Genomic DNA, 20,398 nt, shown 5'->3' with positions numbered 1-20,398 from the left:
CAAAAGTAAAGAGAGGGCCCTAGAGCTCTCCTCCCATATTCCCCATCCCCCCATTACTTACATCATGACTCCCTACACCGTCTGCCTTAGGACTATCAAGGGGACCTCTCATTCAAGGTCGCCCCTCCTCCCCAGACTCTAATCCCCATCCAGCATCCTGGGTAGTGAAAGGCAACTCCCTCCCCTGACTTATTTTCCCCACTGCCTCTTTCTTCATATCATTTACATCTGATAAACTTAGATGGTGTTTGTTTCTCTGCCTCCTTCACTGGAATGAAAGTTCCACAGAATAGGTATTTTTGTCTTTTTACTTCTCTGCCTTCCAACACCTAGAAGAGTACCTCATACATAACAGGCCCTCCGTAAGTATTTCCCAAATAATTTTGAATAAGGGATGGAATTAATCCAGACAGTGGCAAAGATAGTCACAGGAAGGCTAGAGAATTTGGGGCTCTGGTTTTGAGAAAGTAGTAGAAGTAGCCAGGTTTCCTTCAGGACCTACCATCCTTGTCTTTATAAGGAGGGGGAGAACAATAGGAGAGGTGAGGGGTTTGTATTCTTAGAGTAAAGTTGTGAATCTCCCTCTCACCTCTGCCACTGTGGCCAGTGAGGTGATGTTGCTAGAGAAACCACACAGAGGGTGTGAGGACTTTAACATGGTTACCCTTTCAGGGTCCACCATACTGGCATGCTCATTGCTCTCCTGTGTGCTTGTGCACAAGAGAGCTTGAGAGGATCTGCCTTACAGATACATGTTTCTCAGATTCTAACTTGAGTCCATTCATTAAGATTAAAAGTCTCTTTAAGAGTTTTTCTTCCTCCTTGGGGCACCTGGGCACCTGGGTCGCTCAGTCAGTTAAGATTCCCACTTCAGCTCAGGTCATGATCTCACGGTTCATGGGTTCCAGCCCCTTCGTTGGGCTCTGTGCTGACAGCTTGGAGCCTGGAGCCTGCTTCAGATTCTGTGTCTCCCTCTCTCTCTGCAGCCCTACCCTGCTTGTGCTTTCTCTCTCTCTCTCTCTCAAAAAAATTAACATTAAAAAAAAAAAGAGTTCTTCCCCCTTGTCCATCCAACCAGATAACAAGCATGAAGGCCATGAGAAAGCATGAGTGGCAGAGAAGGAAAGAAGGTGCATGTGGGCATCTGATGCCATGTTCTATGGAAAGGCTTTCCCTTGTGGCTGTTTCAGCTTCTAAATGTTAGCAAGATGGGCCTGGGAGCACCAGTTACTCGGAGGAGCCACTGAGGAAGTGGGGACAGTCAAATGTCAGGAAGTAAGGGCTGAACCCAGTGCAATGATGAGAATGTGACACTGGCCACTACTCTGTTGTCCTCTGTTTTTACAAAGTCCATCATACCAAGACCCTCGGCTGTTTGAAACTGAGCTTGAGGTATGATGAAAAGATGAAAAGAACTAAAATTGGCTCCCTCTTCTGTATATTCAAACTTGATCACACTCTGTACTCTCCTGGTCTTGACTTTTTTAAAAGGGAGCAAGGTAGTGAGCCAAGAAGAGGGCTTGGCAAATGAAAGAAAAGAATGGAGTGTGGGTGAGCCCTCAAAGGCAGGTGAGACCCTCAGGCTGGCTTGCACATGCTCAGAAATGGGAAAGCCACATTTCCACTAACCCTGGCCCCTCTTCTACTCTGCCCCACTGTACCAGGAGCCTTGGTTTTCTTCCATAGGTCTCATTACCAGTCAGTTCACAAACCTAAGACCATCTGAATGGTGACTGAGTTCCCCACTACAGGTTTTCAAACCCAGAACTATCAGCCACCACCAATATAATTTTATCACTAAATGGCCAACTGAACTCAAGTTAACCTAGACTAGCCTAGCATAACACACCTATCCTATGCTGTGACTTTTTAAAAATCAATTGTGGATTGTCAGGTCAGAACGTGTCTTCAGTCATGTCTTTCATTAGAACATATTAAATAAGCAAGACCTATTTTAATCAGAGCTATTTTCTGGGTCGTGTTCCTGTTTTTCTTGCCCAAAACTGCATCTCCTGTCTGTCTTCTAACTGGAAGGTAAAGTTACTGTAACCAAAGCTATAGAAATACTTAAGCTACAAAAAATAGAAGACCCAGTGTCATGCAGCAGAATGGGAAAGTGCCAAAAGAGACTCATGCACAAATTTGAATACCTTGAGAGAAGTCAATGTCATGGTGATAGACCAAAAAACATGCAAGTGACACAGACCAGAATCTGAGAAAGGAGGGATAATGACGAATAATTTGTTAGTGTTTATTATTTCTGGGTTGATGATTCTGGGGACTGATTCAGTTCCTGTGATAAAGACACCAATAGATAAGAAAGGGAAAATCTCACTGAGGGGAAATAAGACTTCACATTCAGGGTGGGAGTGAAAGGAGTTAGATATTCCTGTCTAATCAGTAATCTTCTATCTGTAAATTGTGCTTTGAGATGAAAGAGGATGTGATTTCTTAGATGTGACAACAAAGACCCAGACAAAAGAGGTTGGTGAGCATTTAAAATTTTTGTACTTTAAAGAACACCATCAAGAAAAATAAAAGACAAGCCCTCCACTGGGAGGAAATAGTAACAAATCATATATTTTATAAGGGAGTCATATCCAGGATATATAAAGAGCACTTAAAATTCAATAATAAAAATACAACGCAATTTGTTTAAAGCAAAATATTTGAATAGACATTTCTCCTAAAAAGATAAATAAATGACTAGTAAGCACACGAAAAGAAGCTCGTAGTTATTAAGGAAGCGACAGTCAAAACCTCAGTGGTTACTACCTCACTCCCACTCTAATAGCAATTGTCAAACAACAACGACAAGTACTGCCAATGATGTAGAAACCTTCTACAGTGTTGTAGATTAGAACCTTCATACAATGTTGAGGGGAATGTAAAATGATGCAGCTACTTTGAAAAACAATTGAGAAGTTCCTCAAACAGCTAAACATAGAGTTACCATATAACCCAGTAATCTCACTCATAGGTATATACCCAAAAAAATGATAACATATCCATACAAAAATGGATACCTAAATGTTTATAGCAGCATTGTTCAAAATAAGTAAAAAGTAGAAATAGTCCAGTATCCATCAACTGATGAGTGGATGAATAAAATGTGGTATATCCATGTGATAGATTATTTGGTAACAAAAAGGAATGAAATACTGATACATGTTACAATATGAAGTTCAAAACCATTGTGCTAAGTGAAAGAAGTCAGAGGGGTGCCTGGGTGGCTCAGTTGGGTGGGCATCAGACTCTTGATTTTAGCTCAGGTCATAAGGTCACGGTTCATGGGATGGAGCCCTGCATTGGGCTCTGCCCTGACAGAGAGGAGCCTGCTTAGGATTCATTCTCCCTCTCTCTCTGTCTCTCTCTGTCTCCACCCCCCCCACCACTCCTTCCCCGTTCATGTTCACCTTGTCTCTCTCTCTTTCTCTCTCTCTCAAAATAAATAAACATTTTTTTAAAAGTAACAAAAGACTACATATTCTACAGTTCTTTGTATGTGAAATGTCCCAAATAGGCAAACCAATGGAGACAGAAATTGAAATAGTAGTTGTCCAGGGCAGGGTTGTGGAGGAAGGAGAGCAATCGGTTCAAAGGATTGTTAATGGGTTCAAAGCTTCTTTGGGGATGATGAAGATGTGCTAGAATGAGTTATGGTGATGGTTGCACAACTCAGTAGATAGACTCAAAACCATTGAACTATAAACTTTAAATGGGTTAACTTAATGGTATGTAAATTATATTTCGTAAAGCTCTTAAAAGTTAACACGAATGGGGGAATAGCAACCACATTCACGTAAAAAGAACAGAATTGTCACTGTTTGCTTTAGGAAACTTTCTGTAGCTATAGGCAATCAAGACCCAGCTTTTTTTTAAGTCTGAACTAAAATTACTTGCCAGAACCAGAAGCTGGGTATCCCATTGCTGTTACTGAAAATGATAACCTTTCACGATAAACCTTTAATGCACTAGTATTATCTGGGGAAAAGGAAACATTGGGGTCTCAGTGTGACTCCCTTATAATAAGGTCATGTGATTTCTGAAAAAGTAACCACCAGGTCTGAAGTTATCAGCATGTTAACTCTGGGGATGGTTGGTGTAACACCAAACATCCTGCAAGAACATATGTATTATAGTAAAGACCACATCCTCAGCTCAGAAAAGAAGAATAAGATATTTCTAATAGAAAGAATACAGAATATTCTTCCTTGAGGGACTGAGGTTCATCTGTCTTAAAGACATTCTTCAATATTAGAACAAAAATGGGACACCTGGGTGGTTCAGTCAGTTAAGCGTCTGACTTCAGCTCAAATCATGATCTCCTGGTTGATGATTCGAGCTCCACATTGGGCTCTGTGCTGACAGCTCAGAGCCTGGAGCCTGCTTCAGATTCTGTGTCTCCCTCTCTCTCTCTGCCCTTCCCCACGTGCACTCTGTCTCTTTCTCTCAAAAATAAATAAACACTAAAAAATTTTTTTTTAATATATTAGAACAAAATAGCCATGTCTACCATTTTCCTTCTTTAGCTAAATCCAGAAAGAAGGAAGAAAGGGAGGGGAAAGGGGGAGAGGGAGAAAAGGAAGGGTGGGGGGAAAGAGAGAAGGAAAGAGGGAGAGAGGGAAGGAGAAACTCAGTATCTTTCTGAAGTTGTATCATCAAGCAATCAGGGGAAGCACAGAGGACTGCAAAGAGCCACCACCTCCTCCCCCCACCTCCCTCTGTCTCCATACCTGCCACAGACTTCAGACAAGAGCACAATAAATTATCCTCCACAAAATGGGGAAGGAAAATGTAGGGAGGAACTTCCTAACAAATAAGACTTCCTTATGCACCTCTACCGGGCCTTGTCCTATTAATCCTTACATAACCCAAGGAGATAACTAGAAAAAAAATATGATTGGTGATCAATTTTTAGGACACTTTTCCAACCTCTAATTTAAGTCTTAACAGATGCCATTAGTGGATACAGAAGATAGTTCTGCTATTGATGAAAACTAAAATCCTCAAAATTTCTGCTGAGACATTTTAAAGTCTCTCCTTGTAGGGGCACCTGGATGGCTCAGTCAGTTGAACGTCCGAATTCGGCTCAGGTCATGATCTCATGGTCTGTGAGTTCGAGCCCCACATTGGGCTCTGTGCTGACAGCTCAGACCCTGGAGCCTGCTTTGGATTCTGTGTCTCGCTCTCTCTCTGCCCCTCCCCCACTCATGCTCTGTCTCTCTCTCTCTGTCAAAAATAAACATTTTAAAAAAATTTTTAAATAAATAAATAAAAATAAAGTCTCCCCTTGTATAATATGTTCAGAGGACAACAAGGTCCTCTCACCCCCATCCACAATATAGAATTACCATCCTTTGCCTTAGCAGTCCTAGCAAAGGAAAGCATGCCCAAGGGTAAGGAGCAATTATTCATTGTTGTCAGTTGTGTTTCATTTCTTAACGCTCAAGTTACAAATTGGAAAGACAAAAACCACATCCTTTGTACCCTCAATATATAGTGTCGGTGAAGAACTAACACAGATTTTCATGTTGACTGATTTGAGGTGGGGATACCAGCCACAATGAGGAACTCCTATACATTTCTGGCATCCTCTCTCTTGATTGCCATTTTTCTCCTGCTAATTCCTGGAGGTAAGACTGATTCTCATCATTTCCATTATAACCATTAAGCAAAGTGGAGCAGACTCTCAGTGAACTTTAGGCAATATTAGCTCAGGGTAAGAGCAGATTTTTTGTTCCTCAAGCTTTAACATTCTTTCTTACATTCTAGCTGTTTATTTTAAAAGGAAAAACATCCTTCTTTCTTCTCTAAAATTGCTTCACAAGAAATAATAGAACCACCAGGGTTTAATACTGCCAATTTATACCTTGAAAATTGCCCCCTAAAATTGCCTAAATGTTAAAACAATAAAAAATAAAAAAACCTCTTGGGTTAGGAAAATAAATATACCTTTCTGGAAAGGAATAGTGGTATTCAGCCTTTCTGTAGAAAATGCATAGATACTTTTTTTTTAATGTTTTATTTACTTTTGAGAGAGAAAGAGAGAGAGAGAGCATGAGGGAGCATGCAAGCAGGGGAGGGGAAGAGAGAGAAAGTCAGAAGATCCAAAGCAGGCTCCAGGCTGACAGCAGGGAGCCCGATGTGGGGCTTGAACTCACAAACTGTGAGATCATGATCTGAGCCAAAATCAGATGCTCAACAGACTGAGCTGCCCAGGCAGCCCAATGCATAGTTTTAAATAATCAAAAACCTGACTTAGTCACCCAAAACAAATTAGAAATGATTTGAAATTGTATCATTTCCCTAGGCTAGTGTGTCATTGAGAATGTTGCCACCTTGACTCTTTGGAAGTGCTATGGTATTTAGTATTAAGCTAAGTCTTGGGTACACCACCTAGTAACCAACCTACCTGGTTTTGTGTGAGCTACACGGGCACCAGTTTGAAATGCTGTGAAACTCACAGCATTATCACAAGACTGGTTGTAGCCCCTGGGTGGCTCTAGGTTTTCCTTGAAATCCTTCAAGAAAGTGAGGACTGGTCTGGGGCTGCCTGAACTGTGCTGATGCTAAGGACCAGTCATGTGTTTATCTCCAGGTCCATCAGCTTCTGGAGGTGGGAATGGTGGGCAGGGGCTGATGGAAAACCTATCTCACCAGGAATTTACAAGGAAGTTCTATGGTTTACCTTGCAACTAAAAATGAGAAGAAATTTTTTAAATAACAAGGTTGAAGCATTTGGGGGACAAAGGGGTGGCATAGGATGACTGTGTTCGGGCTTGTTAAGTCCTCGACAACAGCGAAAACAGAGCAGATGAAAAATCCAATGATATCTTTTCTTCAAAGGAAACAACAAAAGCAGCTTGCTCTGCTCTGCTTTGTTTCCTGTGGTCGGAGAGAGCAATGTGGGCCCGTAAAGGGAACAGACACAGCAGATCACATGATGCTCTGGACCAGCGATCTCAACCCTCTTACACATTAGAATACTCTGGAGGGCTTTTTAAACAATGCTCGCATCCAGCCCCAGCTCCAGAGATGCTCATTCATGTTGATTCTGGGTGGAGACCAAGAGTTGCTAGTTTCCCAAACTTCTCACCTGCTCTAAACCCTTTTCCTGACCCTCATAGGAGTGGTTGGTTGCAGGAGATGTTGACCTTTTTTCTGAGGCCAGTGTATGTGTGCACCAAACAGGGGACCCTGAAAAATGAAGTAGTCTACTGACTTTATGATTTCTGCAGCCCAGAAGGTCTAAAGACGCACCTTTTAAATCTATCCATCACTAAACCAGCATGGATCATGAGCCTTGTGTGTAGGTCTCCTGTTCTCTAGTAATGAAACTATACTCCAGCTCTGTCATCAAGGAAATTTGACTAAGGCACCATTTTCTCCTTATAGCATCTTCTTCCTTCTCCTCCCTCGTTGGAGAAAGCCTTCATGAAACCATGTGTTTGAGTCTGCAGGTTGAAGGGGAGCCTTGGGTGCAACAGGTATTATTCTCTCAGCTTAGGAATGAGGAGAGTACATGTTTCAATAAACAGAGAGCTCCCAATGACCAAAGAACTCGTAGGTGAGGGCAGAGCTAAATGGTGCCATATCAGTTTGTAAGGTGTGTTTTTTTGCAAGGGCTTTAGGTGACAAGGGCGGCTCTCAGTCTTCTAAAAGCTTTTCCACTTCCCCAGATGAATAGCCGGAAGGGAGGAGGGAGGAGTGCAGATCGTTACTAGCATCTCCGGTAGTAACTGTTACTGGTGCCGACCAATGCACAGCTGTCTGCCCTTTGCAAGCCCTGAGGCTTGAGGTCACTGGTTGTGACAGATCTCCAGCCTGATAATCCCTGGAACTGCCAATGGCATGGTTTCTGTGGGTGAAACGGCAGGACCCTCTCAGGAGTCCAATAGGAATGGGCTTTACATTCAGACATCTGAACACCTGCGTGGGGTTTGGAGGTGCTCTCATCTGTCTCCTCTCCAAGGAGGAAATGCTTGTCTGGTCTTAGAAACATGGCTTGAGGTAGAGCTCTTTGGGGTGGGCACTGACTTAAGTTGCCTTTTCCTTTTTCACAGATTTCTGTGTAAAAATTATTGGAGGAAATCAAGTGACTCCTCATTCAAGACCCTACATGGTGCTACTTAAAGGAGAAGATATCTGTGCCGGGGCTCTGATTGAAAAAAACTGGGTATTGACTGCAGCTCACTGTGTCCTGTAAGTGCTTGGGTTTTAAAAAATGTTTGTGGAGATATTCTCATTTGGGGGAATATTAACAAAGAGAATAAATCTCACTAAAACCACAGGAAGTTCATGTGTAACTTCATATCACTGAAGTCTCCAGGAAATTGCTGTACCCCAGCAGGGAGTTAAGCCCACAGAATCAGACCAATGGGGAATCCACAGTGAGCACCCACACTTCCTCTGGAGCTGCTGGGTCCAGGTGCTGCAGGGCTTTGCTTCTGGCCTTGACTTCAATGACTAGAGAGAATAAACCACAGTCTGGAAGGATAAAACTGAAGTGTCCCCTCAGGATCCTGAGCACAATAGTCAAGTAGAGAAAGCTCGTGTCTAAAACCTTCCCGTTTCCCCTAGTGAACTTCTCTCACACTTCAGCCATCTCTTAACACCTGCTGACTACTACCTTCAAACCTCTGCCAGGCTTGGGTTTTCCTCCATTCTCTAAATCAAACCTGTAAACCTGGGCTGTCCCTTGTGAAAGCCACTGTCATATTGGTTATGTAAATTTCCATGCGGCTCTATGAATTTAAGTTGAAGTTAAATAAAATTGCAAGTTTAGTTCCTTGGTGGCACTAGCCACATTTCACATTTTCAGTAGCCACATGTGGCTAGTGGCTACCATATGGGACAGTGCAGATGTATAGAACATTTCATCATCCATTTGCACTCTACTGGAAGTACAGTTCTAGCCTCTTGAGTGAAACTCACATCAGCTGATGTAATGGAAGAAAACTATGTGTAATGGAATAATAGTGTGTGATGGGGGGAAAAATCACTGGAACTATCTCTTTAGTGTAGTTTATACTAGGTTGTGAATGGCACTAAGTGTGACTGACACTTAATTATTAATATACCAGAGAAATTTTTTTAAATAGGCTCCACACCCAACATGAGACTTCAGTTCATGACCCTGAGATCAAGAGTCACATGCTCTACTGACTAAGCCAACAAGGAGCCCCCTGAGTATTTTGATTTTATTAACCAAATGAACCTTTAGCATGGAGTAAAAAAAGAACCCTGGCCCCCTCCTTCAGATCACCATCCCCCACCCCCAATATACACACACTCAGTGCCATGCAAATAGGGTCCTTCATTGGGCAGTCATATTTCTGGAAGTTTGCCCATTTAAGTTTGTTACAAACTTAAATCTTACAAAGATCCCTCCAGTGCATTTCTCTAAACTATCCAGTGCCTTTTGCTTCTGTCTCTAGAACACTGAGAACTTTGTGTTTCAGTATTCTGCAACCAAATTCTCTATCACAGCTCAAGGTGGGTTAAGGGATACAACACTAAAGCCCCAACCCACATGATCCCAAGACTTGGCTTAGCTGCTATGGAATTCTCTTGTTATTTACTTTTCAATGAACCTAGTTTAGCATGTTATAAAGAAGCTGGTGGTAATAACGATGAATTCACAAGCAACTTTTTATTCTTCAACGTACACTTTTTTCTTTCTGAGCCATAAACAAGTATTTCCACAGCAGGTATACTTACAAATGAGACAGTGAAACTGATCACTTAACATGCTCTGCTACTGATACAAAGAGTAAATCCTGTTAATATACTGTGTCTGTTTTCAGGAACAGAACGTCCCAGGTCATTCTTGGAGCTCACTCAATAACCAAGAACGAGCCAGAAAAGCAGATAATGTTTGTTAAGAAACAATATCCCTATCCGTGCTTTGACCAGGACACGCATGAAGGTGATCTTAAACTTTTACAGGTATGTACCTTTGGTTGACTTAAAAGTCATAGAACCTCCTACGTTCTGGCTGCCAAATGGAAATTTTTTCCTCGGTGCCCTAGAGCTATAGACTATAGTTACATAATGGGGTCCTCGATGGTTGGGCTAGAATTTAAGTAAAAATGTGACCATCTAGATTACCTCATTTTGTTAAGTCTTCATGCTTGTCTTCTAACAGCTGACCAAAAAGGCAAAAATTAATAAAAATGTGAGCACCCTCCGTCTTCCTAAAAAGGGGGATGATGTGAAACCAGGAACCATGTGCCAAGTTGCAGGCTGGGGGAAAATTCATAATAACTCATCTCAGTCAGATACTCTGAGAGAAGTCAATATCACCGTCATAAACAGAAGAATCTGCAATGATCAAAAGCACTATGATTATCATCCTGTGATTGGACTGAATATGATTTGTGCCGGCAGCCTCAAGGGTGGAAAAGACTCGTGCAATGTAAGTGAAATAAGATCCCATGTTTGAGCTGTTGGAATTACTCATGCAGATATAGAACATGTAACATCATGCTTTGTCTTGTCATGGCATTGGCTTCTGTAGGGTCCTAGTGCTTTTTTTAAAGAAGTTTGATAAGATGCCAGTCAAAAAACTTAATGTTCTCAGCTTAAGTAAGTTGTTCATCAAAAACAAGTTCACTGCTAAGGCATGGGTTGATCTAGTACATCTTCTTGATTTTACAAAAAAAAAAAAAAAAAAAAAGAAAGAAAAACACTGAGAAGCAATGTTTTTCTCATTTTTCGTATGAACATACACAGCTCTAAATTTGAAAATCTGGGACATCCAGGAGAGCTGAAGTCAGGGTTCCTCTAGGGCCTCCACTCCCAGTACAGAGAATGTGCAAGTGTCCATACCAGAGTCCCCTGAGCAGCAGCAGGACGGGGCTCTGCTGAAAGACAGGAGTAGAAGAGACACCTCATAAAGTTTTCAGCTCTGAGTTTATCATTTCTCACCTTTCCCAAAGACCCTGTAGAGAGAGCCTCCTCTGAAGAGAAGGAGCTGCCGTGTAGGTGGTCTGGGAGTTTAAATTGGAGACTGAGAGATCCAGAGGTCTCTGCTCTTTTCACAAGTTTGTCCAAACACCGGCAGAATCTGAATGGCTTGATTTCAGGAACAAGGCTAAGCAAATTTCAGGAAAAGATGACATCTGTCTTCTGCATCTTTGCACTTCCTGTCCTTTGCCCTCCCTCTTCCCTCCCCTCCCTTCAGCCACCACTCTGGAAATCCAGGAACCCAGAACCTTCATGCCATTGGGACCACACGCAACACCCTAAAGCCATGGCAGCATCCCAGTATGCCTGTCTGCCTCTCAACAGCCACCCTCTACCATCAAAACTTAGCAGTCCTTCTCCCGTTCCCTCAGTGCCCAAGACCCCTCAGAAGTGGCTATGGGTGAATTAAACCTGAGGGACTAATTATGAAAATTTCAGGCACTGCATGAAACACACCATTCCAGGAGGGGTCCCAGGCTTGCACATAGTTGCTTAGTTCATACGCTCATAAGGCTAGTTTTTGCCTGAACAGGAGGGATCGTTGATGCCTTCACATGGCTGAGAAGGAGCTGGGCCCTCAGACCTGGCGCTCGCAGAGCTCCATGCGTATGCCTCAGTGGCCCTCTGTGCAACACCAACAATCTTTCCTAAAGCCAGAGCAGTGAAATGGCCACTTCAGACTCTGGATCTCAAATACATTTAAATATGCTGATTCTAGAATTCCACTAGAGAAAACAGGATCACACAGCTGGTGGCACAGGATGCATAAAGCATTGACCCACAGCTAACTGAAAGGGCTCTGCTAGTGGAGGCAGTTAGCTCTGAAGTGCGATCACTGGCTTCTGGGACCTCCCATCTAGTGTCAGATGCTCCAAAGAGACTTGAGGGAGAAATTTCTATTTGACAGGATGAAGGGAAAATTTGCTTTGGTTTTGTTCCTTTGGGAAAACAATTATCTGCTTGGAGAAACGAGAAAACATGGTATTTACTCTTTGCCTCAACATCCCATCTGCATTTGATTCTTTTACCTCTTGAATTATTAAGCATTTTAAGAAAATGACAGGGACCCCTGGGTGGCTCAGTCGGTTAAGCATCTGACTCTTGATTCATCACAGGTCATGACCTCCAGGTTGTGGGACAGATCCCCATGTCAGAAATCTCTCTCTCCTGGGGTGCCTGGGTGGCTCAGTTGGTTAAGTGTCCAACTTTGGCTCAGGTCATGATCTCGTGGTTTGTGGGTTCAGGCCCCGCCTCAGGCTCTGTGCTGACAGCTTGTTCAGAACCTGGAGACTGCTCTGGATTCTGTCTCCCTTTCTCTCTGCCCTTCCCCCACTCACACTCTGTCTCTCTCAAAAATAAATAAACATTTAAAAAAATTTGTTTAATAAAAAAAAAAAAGAATTATCTCTCTCCCTCTCTCTACCCCTCCCCACTCATGGTCACTCTCTCTCAAAATAAATAAACAAACATTTTTTAAAATGTAAATAGGAGGGTTTCCCTTATTTTTTTTTTAAGGTTTATTTATCCATTTTGAGAAAGAGTGCAAGCAGGGGAGAGGCAGAGATGAGGGAGGAGAGAGAGAATCCTAAGCAGCTCTGTTTTGTCAGCACAGAGCCCAGCACAGGGCTTGAACCATGAGAGCATGACCTGACCCAAAATCAAAAGTCGGGTACTCAACCGACTCAGACACCCAGGTGCCCCAGGAGGGTTTTCCTTCTAAAGCACAATCAGTCTCAAAATTAGTAGATAACGTGAACAATAATACATTTTATTTCATGTTCACTGGTTTATAAATAAGTTGAGTAAGCCAATTTTCAAAATATTAAAATCTTTCCCAACATTTTGAACTTTTAAGCACTAATTTTCATTTAAGTCAAGGTTGGTCTTAACTCCACATTGAATGCTCCACATTAAATGGAACCTCTTCCATTCCACTAGTGATCACGTTCCATGCTGATCTCCACTACCCATCTTGTTTTCCTCCAGGGAGATTCTGGAAGCCCTTTGATATGTGAGGGTACTTATAGAGGCATTACTGCCTTTGGCCTTCCAGGGAAATGCGGAGACCCTCGAGGACCTGGCATCTATACTCTTCTCTCACAGAAGTATCTCAACTGGATAAATAAGACTATGAAGGGGCAGTTTAGATAACTATTTCATTTCATTTGCCATCACTTGTTAATGTTATCATAAATAAAATCAATTTGTGTAACTGTATCCATTTCTCTTATAACTTTAGTGGGCAGATCTGCACTGGCAAAGTAACCTTGTGGATAATGCAATGGAGACAGGAGGAAACCAATGTCACAGTGTCATCCATGTGTCAAGTGACAATCATACTTTGCTTGCATTATTCAGCATCTCAGTGGGACCCATCAGGAGTGACAATAAGGTCAGGTCTGTCTAGTAACAAAAACAGTGTTGGACCCAGCAATTCTGCAGGAAACAGAAACAGCCAGTCTGGAGCATTTGAGTTAGAAGAGGAAATGCCTTATGGTGTTTTTCCAAAGGCAAGTGAGAAATAGAAATTAAAATTTAGGGGACACAAATGAAACACCCGGACACACAAGAAAAGTATACAAGAGAAAGTCACCCCCCTTTCTCATTAGTTGGTATTTAAGCCTTAGATTATCTAGGTGATTTCCTGGTTCTCTTCGTCTCTGAGCCTGGGTAGGGCCAATCAACATGGTGGCTACAGTGGCTGCCATCACATACTAGGGAGTGAGTGCTCAAAGTTTTCCTTGAAAAAATTCCATGTTGTTATTCATCACATTGAACTCAGTGGATAGTCATCAGTTCAGCAGCCCCTTCAAGATGTGATTAGGTGAATGGATTTCTTCACTTTCCATTAGTTCCTTTAGGAATATACATGTGTGTGCATGCACACACAATGTATACCCAAACCAAGAACACACATCAACACTAAGAGACAGCTTCTTAAAACAAAGAAGGAAGCCTAGCTCAATTACCAATGCTCAGGCCCCACCTCTAGAAATTTTTATTTAATTGTATTCAGTGAGACCCAGGACACAGTATTCTTTATCTAATCACCACAGTGATACAAATATGCAGCTAGTGATGGGAATCCCTACACTAAAAAGTGAGGTCTGGTTCTGGTATCTAAAACAGAGGCTCTAAGAGAGTCACTAGGATGATCCTGTAGATACCTACTATCATCCCTAATTCCTAGTTAGGATTTTAACAGCAACAAGAGGATGGAACAGTCCCTACCAGAAATATTACAGGTTTAGAAGTCCACTTAAAAAGTACTTGCATGGAATCCTCATTCATTGCTGGTAGAAGTGTAAACTGATACTTCTTAGGAAATTTGTCAATGACGTATATTCTATGACTTAACCATTCCACACCTCAGTATATACCCAACAGAAATGAGTGCTTTTGTCCACCAAAGACATGTTTAAGAATGTGCACAGCAACTTTATTCTTAAAGTTGAACCTGAAAAATAGCTCAAATATTCATCAATAAAATGGATAAACAATTGTACATTTATACAATGGAATATTACACAGCAAGAAAAAGAATCTACAGATACATGTAATGATATGAATTAATCTTACAACCTTAATATTGAGTGAAAGAAGTCAAACAAAAAGAATATATAGTGTGTGATTCCATTTATCTGAAGGTTTGCATAAGACAAAACTAACTATAGGGATAGATGTCAGAATAATGGAGAGGTGTTGACTAAGAGTGGGTACAAGGAAGTCTTTAAGGTACAATAAATGTTCGTATCTTGATCTGAATAGTATATTAATATCAAATGGGTGGTATAGACTGATACCAAGAGTTCAAACCTAGGTAACATCATCTCAAAAACACTTGCTGGAGAGGTTTGGACTTAGCAGATGAGCAAAGAAAATGAAGAAAGTAGGAATTCCAGACTAGAAGAAAAGCTCCAACAAAGGCATCAAGGCAGGAAATCACAAGACTTAGCCCAGGGTCAACACAGTCCCACTTCAGATCCTCTGTCCCCCCCCCCCCTCTCTGTCCCACCCCTGATCACACCCTTTCTATCAAACAAACATTTTTTAAAAAGGTAATTGAAGAAAAGAACAATGGCCTGATTGAGCCTAAAAACAATTTAGCAGTTATCAAATCCAAATTCCTGTTCTTATAAATGTTATAACAAACCCAAGGCCATTCAGTCAGTTTATGGCAGAGCCAAGGTAAGCACAGTTATCATACTTCAGGTTCTGGGCTTGGGACCTGAAGGTTGAGGTGAGGGACTAAGGTAATATGGAGTCATTGAAGGTTTCTGAGCAGGGGCCTAAGAAGATCACCACAGTGCTTATAAAAATGTAACCGAGGGGCGCCTGGGTGGCGTAGTCGGTTAAGCGTCCGACTTCAGCCAGGTCACGATCTCGCAGTCCGTGAGTTCGAGCCCCGCGTCAGGCTCTGGGCTGATGGCTCGGAGCCTGGAGCCTGTTTCCGATTCTGTGTCTCCCTCTCTCTCTGCCCCTCCCCCGTTCATGCTCTGTCTCTCTCTGTCCCAAAAATAAATAAAAAACGTTGAAAAAAAAAAAAAAATGTAACCGAACAGTGGTGTGGAGACCCATGAAGAATAAAGATTGGAAAAACAGAAGGAATTACAACAGAGTGGTCATCAGGTATTCAGGACATGCCTAGGCTGAAACAAAAGGGAGAGAAAGAGAACAAAAGGTAAATGGAGTAAACATGGAGCAGAATAATCTGCATGTTTCCTGAGTGACGGGATGACCAGGATAAGGATGAGACCACGAAAGGGGACAAGGAAGTCCTATGGAAGATCTCATTTTGAAAGGAAATAATATGCATGCTTAACATACTGCCTACCATACAGTAGGATTTTAATCAATATTTTTCAAGCAAAATATTATTTGTATGTATTTTTAACATTCTGAGTTTGAGCTAAAGATAAGAAAGGATCTCAGAAAGGAAATATCCAGAGGCACAAAGAAGGGTGAGGCTGGAGCTTGGAAAGTCAAGTGGGAAAAAGGAGTTTAGAAATCTCTTTTATAGATATTCTGACTAGAGCAGTGGAAATGCATCTCTAACAAGGAAGAGATAGAGAAAAAAGGAGAAAAAGGAGGAGGAAGAAGAGGAGCAGGAGGGAGAGGAAAGTAGAAAAGAGGCCAAGACAATGTCTGGGAAATCCAACAGGAGGAAGTGAGGAAAATAAAGCAACCTGAGAAAGAAAGTCAGGAAAACAGACATTCACCGCAAGAAAAGCACTTTATCCTATTTGATCCTCACCACAACCCCATGGAGAAGACAAGGCCAATGTCATCATTCTCACTTCAAAGTGAGGAAACTGGAGCTCACAGAGGGGCTGAGTGACTCACAGCAGTTCCATACACAGGCTGTGCCATCGGCTGCGGCAGAAAACACTCGGGTCTGGTCTGGACTCAAAGCCAGGTGCAGCACTCTGCCCCTGTGGCCTGTGGGAAAAGGGGAAGACAGTTAATGTCCCACATGACAAGAGCTGTTGCTGAGGTGGGGCCACAAATCCCACCCCAGGATGAAGGCTTCTCCAAAACCTGCCGAGTTTGGAGCTCATGCTCCCACTGAGCCTGTGCTGTGGTAAACAGAGCCAACTATGGTCAGTACCCTAAAGTGGCTGAGGTTTTGCTTCACCATTTCCTTTTCAGACCTCTTCCCCCTTGTATTAGTTTCCTTGGGCTGCTGCAACACGTTACCAGAAACTGCCTGAGACAAGAGAAACTTACTGTCTTACAGTTCTGGTGACCAGAAGTCCAGAATCAAGGCGTGGACAGGGCTGCCTCCCTCTGGAGATTCCTGGGGAGATTCCAACTTTCGCCTCTTCTAGCTGTTGGCAGTCCTTGAGTTGGGGCCACATCACTCTATTCTCTGCCTCTGTGGTCATATGGCCCCTATTCTGTGTGTCTGTTCTCTGTGTGTCTCTTGTAAGGACACTTGTCATTGGACTTAGGGTTCATCTGGATAATCCAGGATGATCTCATCTCCAGATCCTCAGCTTAATTACATCAGCGAAGATCTTTTCTCCAAATAAGATCACAACCACAGCTTCCAGGAATTTGAGGAGGATGCCTTTAGGAATCATTTTTTAGCCCACCACACCCTTCATGCCCCAAACCACTATCACTTCTATCTTCTCTAATCCACCAACACCCAGCAATTGCTATTGCTGTGCTCCTGCCTCCCATACCATCCCTTTTCTTAACCTTTCCAAAAACGTCCTCCCCTTGGGATCTAGATTTCAAGGAGCTAATCAAATAAATTGATTCAGCTTAATAGAAAAGGACCCAAAAACCTCTCCCGCAAAGCAAATATGAGTCTTAGTTATCTAATTCTGGAGACAATACCCCTTTTTTGTTACGTAACCAATCATCTCCCAAAAAAAACCACTTTGTGGAACAGTAGTTCTATATGAAGTTAATGGGTATTAAATATGGAAAAAGTGTCAATGCTCACATGAGTTTGGGAGCTCCAGGTTAAAAAGAATGAAACAGGATTCCTTATTTTAAGACTGCTATATTTGGGAGAAGAGAGTATAATAGGCAGCATTTCTGAAACATATTTTATGAGAGTCCTTTTGATGCAAGCATCTCACATGGCTCCTGTTCCTTGGAAAATACTTGGCAAAACCTATCCTAACCCAACAGTGACTGTAACAATCAAAACTTCAGGCCAAAGCAGGCAAAACTGACTCCATGAAAGGAGGCTGAGGCTGGGATGATGGGGGGAAGGAACGAGGTTGGATAAGCTTTTGAGTGAGGAAGTAATTGGGGGCACACATAAAATCTAAGTAGGTGAGTGGTCATCTCCTCATAGGACCAGTACAGCTTACAACTCAAGTGAATTCTGGAATTTCAGAAATAATCTTGTGTTCTGACACCTGATTCTCAGCAGCAAGAAGTGCAAATATACTATTCCACTCCCAAAGGAGACATATCTTAGAAACTTGGGAATATTTCCATCCACACACATCACTCCTAATCCTCTCCTGCATGTTCACACGCGTGTGCACACACACGCCCCTATGGTGACATGGGATTGGCTGCAGGTGTGTCAGTACATTAAAAAAGTGTAGATTCATAGATACAAAGCAGCTCCCTTATTTTATACATGAAAAAAAAAATTCAGGAATACCAAAGGTCTTGTCCTAGTTCACAAAGCTAATTCATGGCAGGACCAGAACTATCATCAAATCCAATGCTCTAAACATTTAGCCCATCCTCCAAACCCAGAGGAAAGAAGAATCTTTTCTCCTATTAAAGACCACTGTCCCTTATTTTTTTTAATTAAACACTTAAAAATTAAAGCAATATAAATGAAAAGCCACTTAATTTAGTTAGCATAAATATAGAACATTACACAGGAGACCTGAATGGCTTAGTTGGCTAAGCATTTGACTCTTGATTTTAGCTCAGGTCATGATCTCACAGTTGGTGAGATTGAGGCCGGCATAGGGCTCTGCACTGACAGCACAAAGCCTGCTTGGGATTCTCTCTCTCCCTCTCTATGCCCCTTTCCCACCCATGCACTCATTCCCTCTCTAAATAAACAAACAAACAAACTTAAAAAAATAACATTACATAAATACTTTCAAATTAAACTTAAGAGAGGCGCTTGGGTGGCTCAGATAGTTGAGTGTCTGACTCTTGATCTCCACTCAGGTCATGATCTCATAGCTCCTGAGTTCAAGCCCTGTTTCAGGCTCTTTTCTGTCAGTGCAGAGCCTGCTTTGGATCTTCTGTCCCCACCTCTCTGCCCCTCCCCTGCTCACTCTCTCTCTCTTTCTCTCTCTCTCAAAAATAAACATTTTTTAAAAAGAAAGAAAGTAGAAGAGGAGTAACAGAGAAAAAAATTCCATATCTTTTCTAAAGCAGGCTTTGAAAAATGTCTCAACTTAAAAAAATGGACAGCTACTTCCAGAATTTGTTAGGAAAATGGAGTTTGTATCAGAAGTAAAGGCATTCTCGAAATACTTCTCTCATAAGTGACAATCTTAATTTACTAGGTTAAGTGGGAAATGCCATCTTTATCTCAGCCAAAAGTCATCCTTTAGGATTTATATCCCTAAATTCTAAGAATATTATCACTGAAAGGATTGAAAGTTTTTTCTTTATGCAGCTATCATTACAAAGGAGACCACATATCGATGCATGTGCTATGGACTGATGAAACCAAATCAAAGGTCAGATCTCACTTACAGGCTAGAAAGTTACCCACTCCCGCTTCAAAGCTTGTAAATTACACCTTTGGGGGGGATGAGGGGAAGGAAAATGGTAAGCTTTCTTTCTTCTGAAGTTATATGGGTGAGGCTTCTTTAACTGAATTTTCCCCCCAGAAAGTCATGACTGTGGTTAACAGAGTGAGACTAAGGAAGGGCATGGCCAGAATCTAGAAGTCTTTTTCCAAATTTTCTGACCACAACTCACAGTTCAAAACTACATTTTAGGTAGTAACCCCATATTAGACACATATCTGTACTGCACAGCGTAACAAAAGTTTTGCAAAATAATACCTACATATACATTTTTCCATTCTATTCTATTCTATTTCATTTTTTAATGCTAACCACCTGACGTGTGTTTGTATAACACCCACCCTGCTAAACATTTTTGAGAAATATCGCATGTGGAAGATACTACTGCATCAGAGATGAGAATTAGTGTCTAAGACCTCAAAAGTAACTGCATCTTCTCTGACCATAAACATGTTAAGAGGAGAAAAGGTTAAATGCACTCTTTGGAATTCTGTCTAATATCAGTGAAAGAAATTCACAAAGCATTACTAAAGATGCTAAAGAATTTATAGTTTGTTTTTTTTAATGTTTTTTAAAAATTTATTTAGAGGGAGAGACAGAGCATGAGCAGTAGAGAGGGGCAGAGGAAGAGAGAGAGAGAGAGAGAGAGAGAGAGAGAGAGAGAGAGAGAGAAAATCCCAAGCAGGCTCCATAATCAGTGAAAAGCCCAGATGTGGGGCTTGATCCCAAGACCCTGGGATCATGACCTGAGCTGAAATCAAGAGTCAGATGCTCAACCAACTGAGCCACTCACGTGCCCCAAGAATTTATGGTTTGTTAAAGCTAGAGAAAAAAGAAAATGTACCAGTTAAGTTCATTCTTTATTCCAAGTATCAGCAAATTTACTCGAGTAGCTATCAGATGTCCTAACCTAGCTGAAGGATCTAATTAGCTACTGGAATTGTAGTTTTATGAAGAATCAGGTTTAAGGCTTGATTAAAAATGTTTCTCTAATCAGAAAACATCCCATGCACTGCACGTCTTATGATTTAAAATATGCAAAGGATCAACTCATGTCCATCCTACACTCATGGCTGGCCCCCCAAGTAACTCTATCAAGAACTGCCTACATTTTTATTCACCAAATCACACGGTATAAAGATATAAAGGTCATCCCAAGGTCAGTCAGAGGTCCA

General features: G+C 41.8%; 2 protein-coding genes across 3 annotated transcripts in view; one reads left to right on the top strand and one right to left on the bottom strand.

Annotated features, from left to right (window-relative positions):
• The first annotated feature begins 5,516 nt into the window (after nt 1–5,516).
• On the top strand, nt 5,517–13,162 carry GZMA (granzyme A). Its single transcript, XM_060635789.3, has 5 exons — nt 5,517–5,636; nt 8,067–8,205; nt 9,810–9,951; nt 10,151–10,420; nt 12,958–13,162. The coding sequence occupies exons 1-5, from the start codon at nt 5,567–5,569 to the stop codon at nt 13,120–13,122; spliced, it is 786 nt and encodes a 261-aa protein (XP_060491772.1). The 5' UTR covers nt 5,517–5,566; the 3' UTR covers nt 13,123–13,162.
• A 1,329-nt stretch (nt 13,163–14,491) lies between these two features.
• CDC20B (cell division cycle 20B) overlaps nt 14,492–20,398 on the bottom strand; it is a 52,600-nt gene continuing 46,693 nt past the window's right edge. For both annotated transcript variants that reach the window (XM_060635782.3, XM_060635785.3), the window contains one exon: nt 14,492–16,410. In XM_060635782.3, coding sequence (XP_060491765.1) covers nt 16,265–16,410 — 146 coding nt within the window. In that variant the 3' untranslated portion in view covers nt 14,492–16,264. The remainder of the gene's footprint in view (nt 16,411–20,398) is intronic.

Source organism: Panthera onca, chromosome A1 (assembly GCF_046562875.1).
Source record: "Panthera onca isolate mPanOnc1 chromosome A1, mPanOnc1 haplotype 2, whole genome shotgun sequence".
NCBI lineage: Eukaryota > Metazoa > Chordata > Mammalia > Carnivora > Felidae > Panthera > Panthera onca.
Note: the sequence above shows the minus strand (reverse complement) of the source record. Positions and strands in the feature narration are given on the sequence as shown.